We start from the raw sequence: 15,582 nt of genomic DNA, 5'->3' as shown, positions 1-15,582 counted from the left end.
AGTTTTACAGTTGTACAGTCTTACAGTTTACTATTTTTAAATATTAACTTCAATATCATTTTAAATACGTAAAAAATATTAATTCATTATCTTTTCGATGCAAGATATTTAAGCAATTTTTACCTGAATAAATAATAATATTCACTAAGTTATTAAATGCAGTTGAATAAAATATAGCATATAACATATCACATATTTCTTTTTGTATTAAAATGTTTATAATAAGTTTATTATTTACTATTATATTTTTGTTCTTTGTAATGTAAAATTTACATAAAGTAAATTAAGATTGATAATAAATCAGTTGAATTAATGGAATTTTCAATAAATGAAATAAAAAAAAACAAAGTAAAATTAAGATATTTATATATATAAATGATCGGTGAATATTGTATGGCCATTTATTTTGTTATATTTACATTATTATAAGCGCTTTAGAATATTTAGTATTAAAATTTTTTATATATATATAATTTATATGTTTAATAATACTATTTTTAAATTAAAAAATAGAAATAAATGACAGCATTTAATTAAATTTACGTTTTAATAGTAAATAATTATCAAATTTACAAATTAGGTTACAAGTTAAAATTATTTTATTGAGTTAAATAGTTTGATATGACTAATATGTAATTAAATATGTCGATAAATATTATTAATAAATTCATTTTTAATATAATTATTTTATCTAATGGATGGATGTCAAAAGTTTCATCTTTAAATATTTAATATTATATCTTTTAAGATGTTTAAAATAATTTAATTTATTTATAAAATTAAATATTGAACTGACTAAATTTTCCAGCCAAGTTTAATTTAATAGACCTAGGAAAAAATCAATGTTATTGATTAAATTATCCTCAAAATTGATTTCATCATATTGAATTTTAAATATATTTTAAATATTAAATATTTAATAAATTTAAGTTTTCGTAATTTATATTTATACGTATTTATATTTACATTCTGCGTATATTTTGGAAATATATTTTTGTAGTATATTTTAGTATAACATTTACAATTACTTTTTAAATTCTTTTTTTTATACCTTTTTTAAACAAATTTGATGGTAGTTTTTTTGTATTGAGTAGGAAACTGAGAGATATGTAAAAAAATTTTTTTTATAACTTATTATTTACATATGTTATTTATCTATTTATTAAGATATTATTTATTTATTTATAATAATTTTCAATTATTGCTTTAATAAAAAAATAATCTGCTTAATAAAGTGCAAACAAAATTTGACGAAAATAAAATGAAATCATAGTTTGACGTTGCATAAGTAATATCAAGGTTAAATGCATATCAGTTATACTACGCATTAATTTGCGTATGATAACATGTTAGCATCGTACATATAATTTAACTTTTATTTAAAATGATCCACTTCATTTTTCTGCTTATTTAACCAATAAAAGAAGCTTAATTTAAAAGTATAAATGTCAAGTAATGCTTTTTTTGTAGTAATTAAATTCAATGTTTTTTGTGTTATGTAGGTTTTTTTGTAGAAAAAATAGTTGTGTAAAATCAATTATAATTATGTTAATTACTTTGAAATTCTATATTTAAAACGGTATATTTAAAATTACAATTTTTCAGGATTCTATGTATCAATCGTAAAGTCGTTTTTAATTAGACCTTGTGCTCCATATATCTAAACAAAATATCTTTCATCATAGTAATTATATAGAACTATTTGCGAGCAATTACTTAATTTTAAATGCTAGATTATAAGAGCAAAGGTCGCCTGGAAAGCTTTAGCTTTTGGCGAGAAAATGTAGTTGACGGGTGATTATAAAAGAGAAGACAGAAATCCAGCCTGGCAGAAGGAGTTATTATTGGCATATGTAAAGTAAGATCACTTAATATTTTCGAGGCTACAAAATGAGGTTCTTGCAATACTTCCTGCTACTTATCGTAGCGATGCTTTTTGTCTGCAGTATCCAAGCTAGTGAGTAGTTTGACCTTCTCTTATACAGCTATAATCATTTTATAATAGAAAAGTGACTAACGGTTTTCTATTATTCCTTTAATTTCTGTTTCGTTATTTTTCTTACAGAGTGCACAGAAGACGAATGCCAAAAGGCTTGTAAAAATGTGGGCAATATACCTGGGGGTAAGAGTGGAAAATATTGTGTCGATGGTGGTTGCAGGTGTTATTTATTACGAGCATAATCCATCCTTACATATTTGTACTTAATCCAAATTTTTATTTAATATGATAATTATTTTAACCTACATATACAAAAAAGAATAAATATTTTTTCAAACTTACAACATTTATTCATTATTTTATATACATTCTCTATGATAAATATGAGAGTTTAATTGTTTGAATTTTAGGTAAGAGAGTGACATAAGAAGTATACAATGAATTACCATTTAAACAAAAAACTCATTGACTATTAAATATTTAAATTTCATGCGATTTTTGAGTAATTAGCAAGAGAAAAACAAATAAGTATTCTCTGGTATTTGAAATAAGTACTTCATACTTTTATGTTTGTAATCGAAAAGCGAAATTGTATCGTTTGTTTACGAATTATATACATATATATATACATATATCTAATGCGTGAAAGTAGTATAAAATTTCATTCTAAATTTTAATTAAATTCCTTAACATTTAAATTTCGAAAAATCTATCTTTAGATATTAATCTACATTAATATCTAAATTAATAAACTATTAGATCAAGAATAAAAAATTTAGTATATATTATATATTATTAATAAATTGGATTCTGGTTATATCACATTTATTAAAGATAGTTCAATTTAAAAATTACAAAACGTAATATTGATGTTCCTTTAATAAGAATAAGTAACATTTTCTGAATTTATAAAAATATTTTAAGGAATTAATAATCAAAAACAAAAAATTTTAAGAAAGTTTTCACGGCATAAAAATTTAATATTTATATTGAAAAGTATTTAACAATTCATTTTTTACTAATATTTTAGGTTTTATTGAATTTTTTTTCAAAATACTATAGAGAAAGAAAGTTAATTTCGATCAATAGATGAATTGGATTTGATGCCATTATGATTAAAATAAATTGATTAAAAATAAAATTTTAAGCAAGAAGCGCATCAAAATGGTAAATTGTTATATCTTGTTTCAAGTTTATTTCATTTCCGATCTGCACATTCAGAATGTTTTTTATTTAGACGCTGAAATTTGTAAATTAATTATTAAATTCATTTGATATCTATTAAAGAAATATTAGCTTTTTATCATTTAAATTAGCAACTTATTACGAAAAATTTAATACAAAATAAATGAATATGAAATGTTAATTATTTTCATAACTGATATCTCGTGCAGATGCTCATAAATTTACCCCTTTTTTTCATTTTGTATGTATAACTAGGATTAATAGATTCTATAGATACTTTTATATATGATATTACAAATGTTGTATAATAAGATATAAATTTAATTAAAAAATTAAATTGCCTTTATCTTCGATTAACTTAATTAAACTACTCAGAATATGAATTTTAGATTTATTGATAAGCATAATAACAACAATTAATCTTCTATTCCATTTTTAAAATTTATATTATGATATTGAACTTGATTAAATTTGTAAGATTGATCAGAATGATATTCACCATTATTATTAAATATAAAATTATACAAAATATTATAAAATAAAATATAAATTCTATTAAAAATTAATATTAACACCTGTTTACTTTTATAAAATTAAGAATTAAAATTAATATATGTTAATATTTAAAATCAATAGAAAATTATTATAATGTAGACATATGTAAATATATAGTAATTCAGTGTAGGATTTTAATTTTATAATATTATTCAATCTACATAGGTATTTAAAAACTTTAAAATTATAAAATACTTCCTTTTACTTAATAATAGTTTAATAGAAAAAAATGTAATAATTTTAATGTATAGTACACAACGGTGCATAAAATATATAAAGTATATACACGAAAAGTTAGATGTTGACGATACAATAAATGATGATAAAAAGTCTATATATAAATGTGAATAGTAAATATAAGCTCTTTATGTATATACATTTTTTTAATATTTTATAAAGACCTACGTTTATATATTCTAAATAATATCTTACAAATGACAATTTATGAAAAATATAATATTAATATTGTTTTAAGTAGAGATTACAAAACTATGTTCATAATCATTATTCTACAATGTATAATTAGTAGCATGAATTTTATAAATTATGTCATATATATTTTTTGCATACAAATATTAAAAATAGCCATTGTCTAATAAATTTAATTATTGATGTGCAGAATTTTTTATTAAAAACAATTGTTCTTAAAACTATTAGCTCATCGTTTATGTATATTTATTTTTAAAGATGATTTTTAAAACATATTTGAATAATCTAATTGAAAACTAGCTCATTTAAAATTTATAAATTTTATTATATATATATAATTCATCGAATTATGTGTGCAATTAATATATCGATTTTTTATTGAGTTTCAATTAATGTGATAAATTTATCATTGATGGAGTATTTTTGATTAGTTGTGTTGCTAACCAAATACACTCGTTACTTTTTATATTGTTATTATGGTCTTATTATAATATTATTTAGGTGATATTTTACAGCAGAACATGAATTTTTAATCGTAATTTTTGTTTATATCCACATGTCAATATGATTAAAAAAATTCTGTTTACTAATACAAACACTCCCGTATCCGACTACGTAACACTTTAATTGAAAAGTAATGGTTTATGAACTACTTTGACAACTAAAAAAATAATAAGTGAAAAACAATTAACAGATAATTTTTATTAAATGTTACGAATTCATTTAATTATGTTTTAAAAAAACTATATTGATATAATCCGGCGGTTTTCGCATAATCTGAATTTTCGAATGCCCGCTAAATGATGACTTCGTCGATAAACGTTCGTATAAATTGAAGAGTCTGTAATTTATTTTCGTCGCAGACTTCCAAAAATAGTCAGAGCTGCGGGTGTGAAATTTTCTATCTGGCGGTGTCACTAATGCGAGTAGAATGATGGCATTCAAGTGCATGATGATCGTGATTTCACTGCTTATTCTGGGTAGGTATAGACGGAGACCCTGTCCGCGACTACTCTAACGCATTTAACGTTAATTTTTCAGAAATCACTCATGCTGCGGCCCAGGACCGACAAACGGGGTAAGTTAGTGTTACGTTCAATGTATAGTAATAAAAGTGATTATTCACATCGATTCTTTATCTTCACATTAAAAAGCTTTGATTTTTATGGAGTAGCTTGATGGGATCACGGATACCAATCCTCTACGAGGCCTACTATCCAGAATCCAGTAAGTTGCCAACCAGTAGAATTGTAAGGCCCTCCAAGTCCATATTGAAATGGAGTGCACGTGCCAATCTCGATGAGATTAAAAAGTTACGCGAACTCACAAGTCGGTTACTGCGCGAAGAGGAAGAGCTCGGGCAGTTAGCTAAGCGTGTAGTTGCGACTGAATCCGCGAATGTCTTTCAGCCACAAAGTCAGGTGTTAGAGTACGTGTTCTCAGGATATCCTCAGATGTCTAAATTACGACCATTACCAGCAGTCTCCGATGACGTTCTGATCACCTCGCTTACGGTAAGCGACACGAGCAAACACAGGATACGACATCATCATGGACAGAACAATTGGAGATTGAGGCGTACCGCTCCAATTAATTGAAGATTATTTTATTCTATCATGGGATAACGGTTGTGATTTTATTTGTAATGCTTACCAATTCTAGCCGATTACATTACTGAATTTGCTTGAACGAATTGCACGCATGTTATACTATTAATTATCTGTATGCAATTTTTACATATCAAAATATACTATCAATTTTTATTTTTAAATTTAGTGTTTGATCTATCTTTTTTTCCTAATTCTATACAGGAATTTTGTTTGCATTATATTTTCTAAAATTTGAATTTAAGATTTTACACGAAACACTCACTTCTATACATTTTAAGACCTGTAATTGAAAAATTGTAATATTTTATGCATCAAAACATTATTTGATTTAAAAAAAAGTTTACTAAATTATAACTAATTTACTAATTCATTTGATAATGGTAAATTATATTTTTAACATTAGAGATAATAGAGATAATTATAAATAATAAGAATCAACTTTTTGATATTAAAAATATAATTATTTTAACCATTTCATTTTACTTTGTGAAGTTTTTCATTAAAAAATTACATCTTATTATTTATTTGATTACTTATTACAGTATACAAGTGAATTTTATTTAAAATTTTTTAAAACTGTTAAGCATATTAATAGTTCATTTTCAGATAATGTTTAATAAACAATTTTATTAATCAAATTTTCAAATACAATAACATTTTATTTCATTACTTATATTTCAATGATTTATAATAATTAGTTTTCTGACTAATATTTATAGTTTATTTATATTTCTGAATGTCGAACATCATACCCTAAACGTAATTCTATTTTGGAAATGTTTTAGAAATACATCCTACAGCATGCTAGAATAAATTACTATAAAATGTAGCTATCTTTAAAATCATTTTAATAATTATAGAAATAAAATTATTTACAATGTATATATGTATAAAACATTTATTTTAATGCTTTATATGTTTAACTGAAATGTAATTATATATGTTTTTAAAATTAGATTTTTTAGATTTTGTTTTAAATATATATTATTTATTTATTATATAACTGATTTTAAATTTCCGTCTATAACAATTTATGATTAGCATATCTACGATTGTTCTAATTGAAACTTATCGAATATTATTTTAAAAACATACTTTATCACTGAATAATTTTATATCATTTCTAACATTTTTTATTTTTACGTAAAAGAAAAAATTTTATTTGTTTATTTTCAAATTAAGTTAAATTTTTATTTCAGGCATATGTTTTGTCTTTTAGGTATACAAATGAAACTATAAATCAGTTTTTCTAATTTTTATTTCATCAATTCATAATTTTTTATTATGTTTGAAATTACATGAATTTTATAAAGGCATTTACAACAAATTATTATTTAAATAAATAATTATCTACAAAATATGTATTAACAACGCAACTGATAATACTTTTACTTTTCCATAATAATAATAATAATAATAATAATGATAGTAAAAGTTTTTGCGGTATATAATAATAACCAAGAATAATTGAAGTAAAACTTATAATGACAAAAAATATAATAGCAAATAAATTCAATTCACATAATCACTTTCTTAACAATATTCACAAAATATTAAATATCTGATGTATATTTTCTTTATTTTTTGGCAGTTTCTATTTCTCAATTTATATTTGATCAATTTGATCTTTACATAATGTAATACTCTATTATAATGTACATTAAACTTTATAAATATAGGAAAATTTAATTTTCTTTAGTAATGAATATAAAAATTAAAATAATAGAATTTAAGTTACTTTGCTCATTTTTATATAATAAAGCATTTCAAGGTAGAAAATATAATTCTGAATAATTCTTTTATACATATAAACCTATTCTAGCGAAACACAATTTTTTTAGTGGTGGATAGTCTCAGTTGTTGTATTAATATTAATATTTAAATCCTTATTTGACTTATACTTATTAACAGTTTTCAAATATACTGCTAAATTTAATTGAATTTTTTATTGACACGTAATTTATAATTTAATTAATATTGGTAATACAATAAATACAGTTAATTCAAAATTTTTAAAACTTTTTAAAAATTTTTTAAATATGCTTTATACAATTTTAATGCTACAAACTAAGGATATTAAATCTCGCGACATAATCATCTTTATAATTTATAAAATCAAGTTATACATTTTAAATGTTTTCATAATCTATGGAATTATAAATTAATTTTTTTGTGAAATTAAATTTCTTATAATAAATATAAATCACATCAATAATATTTTAAAAATTAATAATTTTAAAATTCAGCAAAAATTTACCTATTAAACTGATACCTACAATAAATATTTTTTTTAATCTTATACACTATTTTATGTAACTTAATTATCTTACAAAGCTATAAATATATTTAATTCAATAATATCTTTACTTAATTATTAAAATAGAAATACGAAAAATATAAATATATTTTACAATGCAGCCAATTCTAGTTTGTGTTCAATAACAATAACAATATTTAATATTAAATTTAAGAATAATGACAGTGAAATAAACTATAAAATTTGCAATAAACATTTAAAAAATTTATTAAAAATTATTCTCATTTTTATCTTTGTTATAAATGTTAATTTTAAAATAAATATTTAAATATTTTTAACTACAGGAATTGATGCACTGCAGAAATATATTATTCTCTAATCACATTTGTACTCTAATACTTGGAATTTCCAAAGTGTATGTTCTTGCGTTTTGAGCATTTTGGAAATTTTGCTCAAATTAACTGGATAACAATTCTATAATTTAATTGGCACTTAACACAAGTTGTTCATGAAATTATGTCAATTTTCTGTATAAGATATTAAAACAAATTATTAAAAACTTCATTTTAATTTAAAAAATAAATATTATTTATTTAATAAATACCGGTTAGCTTTTGTTGATTTAATTCAGTTAATATAAAGTCTTTCAATTTTTTATATGCTTTTTCAATATTATCATTTTCAATTATAATGTCAAAATTTCCTGGAGTTTCACCTGCAATTATAAATGGAAATAATATTTAGAATAACTTATAAATATAAATAAAAAAATTATTATAAAATTAAAAATTTATAATTATTTTTATACTTACCAAATTCCATTTCTAAGATTGCTCTGGATAATCGACGTTGTAAGGAATCATTGGTTTCAGTTTTGCGCCCAATCAATCGGTGTTCCAGATCTGTAATGGATGGAGGTTTGATAAAAATATATAAGGGATTAAGTGAACTTGATTTAATTTGTTTAACTCCTTCCATTTCAATGTCTAAAACACATATCTTGCCATCTCTTTGAACGTCTTCTATGGATTGTTTACTATAACAGAAATGTATAATATACTACATGTAATGATAAATAATATTATCAATAGAAAGATAAAGCTATTAAATAAAAATTATTAAAGAAAAGTATAAGTGCATTCATATTTAACTTCTTTACCTTGTTCCATATAGATTACCACTAAATGTTGCAGTTTCTATAAAATCTCCTTGATTAATTTGTTTTTGCATGTCTTCTTTAGTTGTAAAATAATAGTGAGCCCCATGTTCTTCTCCAGGTCTTGGCTTTCTTGTTGTATGGGAAACAGAAAATCCAAATTTATCGGGGAATTCATCAAATAACAATTTTATCAATGTACTTTTTCCAGTACCCGATGGACCGCAGAAAACCACAGGACGTGGGCCTTTCTGAAGCATGATGCAAAAACCTACAAATTTATAATTTATAATAAAAATATTTGTAGAAAAAATTTTAAAAGAATAAGATAATATAAAGGATATCCATGAAGTAATTTTTGATGTATAATGAAAGTAATATTTATATTTTTTTTATAAAATGAGAATCAAAATGATAAAAAATAATTTAAAAAAATATGTCCATAAAATATTAACTATTTATTATTGTATGCATGTTGTGATGATAAATATCTAGCCTACATACTCAATCATACCTATTTTGAATACTTGAAAGCTCAGTGGTATTTGTGTATACATTAGAAAATGTATGTGTACTCTTGCTCAAATTTCTTTTCAATAAATAGCAGTCACATATGAAAGTAATAATGGACTAATCAAATAATACCCATCTTATTTGAATATCCATAAAACCTAATAAGAAATTGTAATAAAGATAGGTACTTGAAATAGAGCATTCATGATTTAAATAAAAATATAAAAAAATCTTGTAATATAATTCGTAAGAACTGTACTCAAAATTATACAACTTTACTAAAAATGTATTGATAAATGTATCACAATATTAAAGTGATATGAACGTCTTGGAAGTATTGATTTTGTAATATTAAATTTGTCGTAGACGCGCGAACACTGTTCCAAAAGTATTGCACCTCATCCAAGCGGTAAAATAATCGACATTGAAGCATGCATGCACTTCACTTTCACCTCAAACACTATTATAATTCTTTTTGTTTGAAAGATGATAAAAGGAGCAAAATAGCGGGAACATTTTCAAGCTCAGGAAAATAAAGTGAAGATGGCATGCTTCATTTGTGCTCACAAGCAGAAATTTTGCTTGCGATTTTGGATCACAAATAATCAAGATGATGCTTTCCCAATGAATAAAGAAAATTTCAATACACATAATGCACAATGCTCTTACCTTAATGATTTTTGTCTAATTAAATAAATGTTGTTTGATTGTCTCCTTCAGGACTCTAAATTTAGCGGAAAAATGAAAGAAACCGAATAGCAGTTACGCTTCTACAGTATATTAAATAATAGGACTTAGAACGCGGCTTATTCTTAGTATACGATTTATGTTTAGATTTTTATTCCAGTAGATGTCACTTAAAAATATTCAAATTTTGCGGGCATTTTAAAAATAAATTTAAAATACTCAGCTTACACGTGAATTATTATGGAAAATGAAAAGTAAAAAGGGTAATTATTTCAATTTCGATAATCTTTCACATTTATTTATATATTTCAAAACAATTTAAAAGTACATAATATTTTTATTTTGATTCAGAGTACCTTTGATTCGTTTATTCATACAATATTATATTAAGTTATAAATAGGTACATAGTTTTAATGACAAATAAAATATTTTCCTGAGATAATTCTTAGTAGGTAGAACGCAACTACAGGCAAAAATGATCTTACATATATTAAAATTTAAAGATAAATGTATAAAAGAAATAGATTTTTTTCTTCACAAACTCCATTGTTTAATATATCATTATGGCATTTTGTCACTCGGTTTTATATTCGTATATTCTTCGATTTTTATATAAAAATATACACGCATATAATAATGAGCTTATAAGAACAATTATGGCAACATGTATCTAAGCATTTATCTCAATAATAGAGAAAAATGATTGATTTTGTCAACTTTTTAAAGAAATCTCGTTAACAACCAACCTTGTGTATCGGCGTTACTGATTATGTTTAGTCTTTTAATTTTATAATTTTTAATGGTCGGATCTAAATACATTTTCAAAATAAGACTGTACATTTTTATCTATAATTCATAATGTAAACTTTACTATTTTACTAATTTCGATTCAATTAAATATAATAGGTTTTTAAATAGTAATAATTGTAACATTAACTAATTGATAAAATTAATTCTTATATCTATTAAATGCATTTAAGAGAGCTTTTTATAGATATAATCTTGACAATATTTATATTCATTCATGAAAAATAATATTATACAATATTTTATAATAAATAAATATACCTGATGTTACTTTTTACGTTTATTATTTTAGGATGCTTTTAATTGCAGAAAAATATATTTAGAAATTTTATAAGATGAATTTTTTAAAAAATATGTACTTACATAAAAAAATATATATATATCTGCACATATATCTATTAAAAGCGCAAATCAAAATAAATAACTATCACATAATTCTTGACACGCTTAACTTATATGGAATATTAGCAATTCTTTATAATAAATTCAAATGATGACTATAGTTATATGTTCTCATTGTCTAACATCAAAAATTGAGGCATACGCACTTGGTTGTATACAACGATGAGGCAACGATCATCGTCGCAAGTCCCAGACCCTTTGTCTAGTAAATAGTTTAGGTAAAATGGCAAAAATGATGGACTGATTTCAAATATGAATATTAGCAGATAGTTTTGTTCGAGTTCTACGTCTTGCCAATTCTGACAATACGACTGGACCTATGTGAGGCAATCTTGTATTATTAGACATGACTTGGTAAGTTGCTGCAACAGCGTTCTAAGACAAATTAATTATTTATTAATAATTTAATTTTATTAAGTCTTACCTTTTATTTTAATAATGCATTCATTTTTGTAATACCTTTACAATGATTGGGTCTTTAATAATATCTGGTAAGAAATTTAAAGGTAAACGATATCTATTCATTATCCAAGGATGTTTTAATATATTGGTTGCAGAAGGCCTTCGTGTTGGATCCACATGCAACATACGTTTTACTAAATCTTTTGCTTCTACAGAAATCTGGCACCACACACCACTTTCCACATCTATGTAACCGCGTACGATTTTATCCAAAATATCGTTTGGCGTATCCCCTGGAGTATTAGGAAATGGAATGCGACTACAAAACAGTTTTTTTGTTAATAATTGATTTTTCAATATTTTATACTAGACTTACCCAGATAACATGATGTATAACAAAATACCAAGAGACCAAATATCACAAGCAGCATCATATCCTTGACGTTTTAGTACTTCTGGGGCCACAAAATTGGCTGTATAACAGGGTGTCATTAATAAACCATTTTCAGCTCTTAATTGTTTTGCAAATCCAAGATCACAAATACACAATGTTAAAGGATTACAACCAGGTTTAGCGTATAAAATATTTGAAGGCTTTATATCACGATGTACGACCTATATAAGCGTATTGTATTAAAAATATTGTTGAAAATTAATGAAAAAATGTTATATATTGGATAACAGTTATTACTCCATTTTCATGAAGATATTGTACAACATTAGTAATAGTATAGGTAACTTCAGCAGCTTCTGTTTCGGTAAAATTACGACGTTGTAACATTCTATCAAGAAGTTCACCACCTCGTAATAGCTCTAATACAAGATAAACATGTCTTTCATCTTCATGAAGAGCTTTTAAAGTAACAATATGTGGATGTCTTCCATAACGTAATAATATTTCTATTTCTTCTGTAGGGTCTCGTTTTTTTCTGTCAATTACCTAAAAAATAAAATAAAAATAATACGAAATGAACTTCATGAATATAAATAGTTGGAATTTTGTATACTTTAATAGCATATTCCGTTTTTGTTGCTTTATGAATAGCTAAATAAACAGTACTATAACTTCCTTTGCCTATCTCTTGTTTAAAATCATATTCATCCGTTATACAAGTAGGATTAACGTAAGCTGGGAAATTACTAGCAACATTTTCACATTGTTTGTGTTCAAAAAAATTATCATGATTATCAAGTAAACATGGAGCTACAAAACTAAAACCTCGAAATAATTCATGCGCAGTTGCACTTGGTGGCACACCCGGTGAATCTATATTGAGAAAAATTATTCGATTATAATTTAATTATCAATAATTTTTCAGTAAATTTTCTTTTATAATGTTACATTTTATGTTGATATACTTTACCTTTGGGTGTTTTACAAGTGAATTCACTATCAAAATAAAATGCATCATCTTCTTGGCTAACAGCTGGTTTGAAGGGTGGTTTAATTTCTTTTTTGTATAGTTTTTGCCAATCAATAGTTTGGAAAAAGATATGTTTTTTTATTTCGTCTATACCTTCTATAATTTAATTAAATCATAAAAAAACATTATTAAAATATACATGAAAATGACAATGTTGAATATATACATACTAAAGCCCAATCTATTCACAGGATTTCTTTTAAATAAAACACGCAAAAGTGATTGCGCTTCAGGTGATATTTCTTGTGGCATACCCAATTTAGCCTTAAGAATTTGAGTCATAGTTTCTTTACGGTTAGCTCCTTGAAATGGCATTGCACCAGTTAGCATTTCAAACTAAAATTTATAAATTTATATTACAATTCATTGTATGAATAATTTTATTTAACTAAATATATCTAATATCAAGAATGTAACCATTAATACTCCAAAACTCCACCAATCAGCAGCAAATGAATGTCCTTTGCGATTGACAATCTCGGGAGCCATGTATTCAACTGTTCCACAAAATGAATACGTTTGTGTATCATCAAGTGGTTGTTTACTTAATCCAAAATCAGTTAAAGCAATATGACCTTCTGTATCAAGTAATATACTGAAAAAAGAAGGACCGTTATATAAAATTTGATAAAATTATTAAGAAAGACTTACTTTTCTGGTTTTAAATCTCGATAAATAATCCCAAGACTATGTACATGATCTAGAGCAAGTGCTAATTCTGCCAAATAAAATTTTACATCCTCTTCAGTAAACATAAGCTATAAGAAAAAATAATATTATAACATTTAATTTAAAACGTTAATTTTAATAAGTACATTTCTTAGCAAACCTGCTTAGATAAGCGAGAGAATAAATCACCTCCTTTTAAAAAATCAAGAATTAAATAAAGTTTTCCTTCAGTTTGAAATGCATAATGTAAACGAACAATAAAAGGATGCTCCACGTCAACTAAAATATTTCTTTCCATTTTTGTTCTTACTCGATCTCGAACTAAAAATGAATCATATCTTAACCATTAAAAATATAAAATATAATATATTTTGAAAATAAATACCTTTCAAAGTAGCTTTTCTTAAAACTTTCATAGCATACAAAGTTCCACTATCTTTGCCTAATGTTTTTCTTACCAGAAACACCTAAATTATTATTGATATTTAGTATTTTTAATAAAAATTATAATAAGATAATTTATATAACCTTGCCAAATGAGCCTTGCCCAAGAACTTTAAGAAGTTCAAAATGCCCAGGTTCTGCTTTTTCATAACCATCTCTAACAAGATCTCGAACTTCAATTTCATGAGATTCTGAACAACCATTTGAATGTGTATCCATGGAACTCTTTATAATATTTTCTTCTTGACTCTCTGCAGAAAGAATCTCAGTGCTCTGCTATTAATTTATTAAAGCAATGAATTACATGACTTAAAAAAATAAAATTAACTAAAGATTATAAATTTAAAAATTTCAAATATATTAATAAGTTTTACTATTTTTAATTTATTGTACGTAAACGTCTTATATAAATATTAAAAATTTTAAATAAAGTAAAGATGAATTAAATAACAAGCGTTATGGCATTTCATCCATTAAATTACATACCTTTTCATTTATTTGTTCATGTTTCCAAGGAACAGTCAAAGTTGCTAGCGGCATTTTAGACAATAGAAACTATTTTCTCAATTTCATATACTTGTAAATAATGTTTGCAAAAGAATTTTCTATAATCTCTAACATTAGCACAGCCCTGATCGAGTAATCAAAATGATTATTCCGTAGGTTATACGGCAACTCAACAGTATTTCTTAAATAGCAGACGCTATATGTTGAATCGATTAATCTGTAGGCTGCTTTTCTTATGTCGTTCTCAGTTTGGGCGATGTTGTACAAATTAAAATATTAAATAAATATACAGTTGTTTGTGATGGGAGTATTGACCACAAGAATATACTAATCCAATTAACAGTCCTGCATAGCTATCTACATAACCACACACATGCTATATATTCATGCATAATATGTGTATATAAATATGAATTTATATATATATATATGCACACACATATCCATACACATTGATATAATATATAATATTATTTTTAAGTTGATTTAAACATTTACATTGGGAATCTATTTTATCGACTGTAACTTGTTAGAATAAAGGATTTTTTAAAGCATTTGAGTTTGTCACATTCTTTATTTTATAAGGATTATCTAT

General features: G+C 24.1%; 3 protein-coding genes across 5 annotated transcripts; 1 reads left to right on the top strand and 2 right to left on the bottom strand.

Annotated features, from left to right (window-relative positions):
• Positions 1 to 4,886: 4,886 nt before the first annotated feature.
• LOC105360923 (uncharacterized) lies at positions 4,887 to 5,859 on the top strand. The gene is made up of 3 exons (XM_011497947.1): positions 4,887 to 5,088; positions 5,150 to 5,186; positions 5,283 to 5,859. Exons 1-3 carry the CDS (start codon positions 5,040 to 5,042, stop codon positions 5,704 to 5,706), a joined length of 510 nt encoding a protein of 169 aa, XP_011496249.1. The 5' UTR covers positions 4,887 to 5,039; the 3' UTR covers positions 5,707 to 5,859.
• A 2,451-nt stretch (positions 5,860 to 8,310) lies between these two features.
• Positions 8,311 to 11,760, bottom strand: LOC105360922 (guanylate kinase). 3 transcript variants are annotated; one of them, XM_011497944.1, is made up of 6 exons: positions 10,314 to 10,422; positions 9,646 to 9,802; positions 9,135 to 9,402; positions 8,788 to 9,011; positions 8,580 to 8,690; positions 8,311 to 8,502 (listed from the first exon to the last, which is right to left on the bottom strand). In XM_011497944.1, the coding sequence occupies exons 2-6, from the start codon at positions 9,686 to 9,688 to the stop codon at positions 8,495 to 8,497; spliced, it is 654 nt and encodes a 217-aa protein (XP_011496246.1). In that variant the 5' UTR covers positions 9,689 to 9,802; positions 10,314 to 10,422; the 3' UTR covers positions 8,311 to 8,494. The 3 variants fall into 3 exon arrangements, with proteins under 3 accessions (XP_011496246.1, XP_011496248.1, XP_011496247.1); XM_011497946.1 differs by lacking the exons at positions 9,646 to 9,802; positions 10,314 to 10,422 and adding an exon at positions 11,688 to 11,760 and having other exon boundaries at positions 8,312 to 8,502; XM_011497945.1 differs by lacking the exon at positions 9,646 to 9,802 and having other exon boundaries at positions 8,312 to 8,502.
• Positions 11,761 to 11,774: 14 nt separating this feature from the next.
• LOC105360921 (Ribosomal protein S6 kinase II) lies at positions 11,775 to 15,224 on the bottom strand. The gene is made up of 13 exons (XM_011497943.1): positions 14,967 to 15,224; positions 14,565 to 14,756; positions 14,422 to 14,503; positions 14,197 to 14,357; positions 14,019 to 14,125; positions 13,785 to 13,962; positions 13,538 to 13,703; positions 13,308 to 13,463; positions 12,951 to 13,210; positions 12,635 to 12,883; positions 12,320 to 12,558; positions 12,001 to 12,262; positions 11,775 to 11,916 (listed from the first exon to the last, which is right to left on the bottom strand). Exons 1-13 carry the CDS (start codon positions 15,018 to 15,020, stop codon positions 11,788 to 11,790), a joined length of 2,235 nt encoding a protein of 744 aa, XP_011496245.1. The 5' UTR covers positions 15,021 to 15,224; the 3' UTR covers positions 11,775 to 11,787.
• Between the last annotated feature and the right edge of the window lie 358 nt (positions 15,225 to 15,582).

Source organism: Ceratosolen solmsi, unplaced genomic scaffold, assembly GCF_000503995.2.
Source record: "Ceratosolen solmsi marchali unplaced genomic scaffold, CerSol_1.0 scaffold14, whole genome shotgun sequence".
NCBI classification, from domain to species: domain Eukaryota; kingdom Metazoa; phylum Arthropoda; class Insecta; order Hymenoptera; family Agaonidae; genus Ceratosolen; species Ceratosolen solmsi.
Note: the sequence above shows the minus strand (reverse complement) of the source record. Positions and strands in the feature narration are given on the sequence as shown.

Coding starts and splice junctions, on each gene's coding strand:
- LOC105360923 (XM_011497947.1), top strand. CDS start 5,040: ATGATGGCATTCAAGTGCATGATGATCGTGATTTCACTGCTTATTCTG. Junction 5,089..5,149: donor GATTTCACTGCTTATTCTGG/GTAGGTATAGAC, acceptor TTAATTTTTCAG/AAATCACTCATGCTGCGGCC. Junction 5,187..5,282: donor GCCCAGGACCGACAAACGGG/GTAAGTTAGTGT, acceptor TTTATGGAGTAG/CTTGATGGGATCACGGATAC.
- LOC105360922 (XM_011497944.1), bottom strand. CDS start 9,688: ATGTATACACAAATACCACTGAGCTTTCAAGTATTCAAAATAG. Junction 9,403..9,645: donor CTTTCAAGTATTCAAAATAG/GTATGATTGAGT, acceptor ATAAATTTGTAG/GTTTTTGCATCATGCTTCAG. Junction 9,012..9,134: donor GGTAATCTATATGGAACAAG/GTAAAGAAGTTA, acceptor TTTCTGTTATAG/TAAACAATCCATAGAAGACG.
- LOC105360921 (XM_011497943.1), bottom strand. CDS start 15,020: ATGCCGCTAGCAACTTTGACTGTTCCTTGGAAACATGAACAAATAAAT. Junction 14,358..14,421: donor AAGAAAAGCTACTTTGAAAG/GTATTTATTTTC, acceptor ATTCATTTTTAG/TTCGAGATCGAGTAAGAACA. Junction 13,963..14,018: donor CGAGATTTAAAACCAGAAAA/GTAAGTCTTTCT, acceptor TTCTTTTTTCAG/TATATTACTTGATACAGAAG.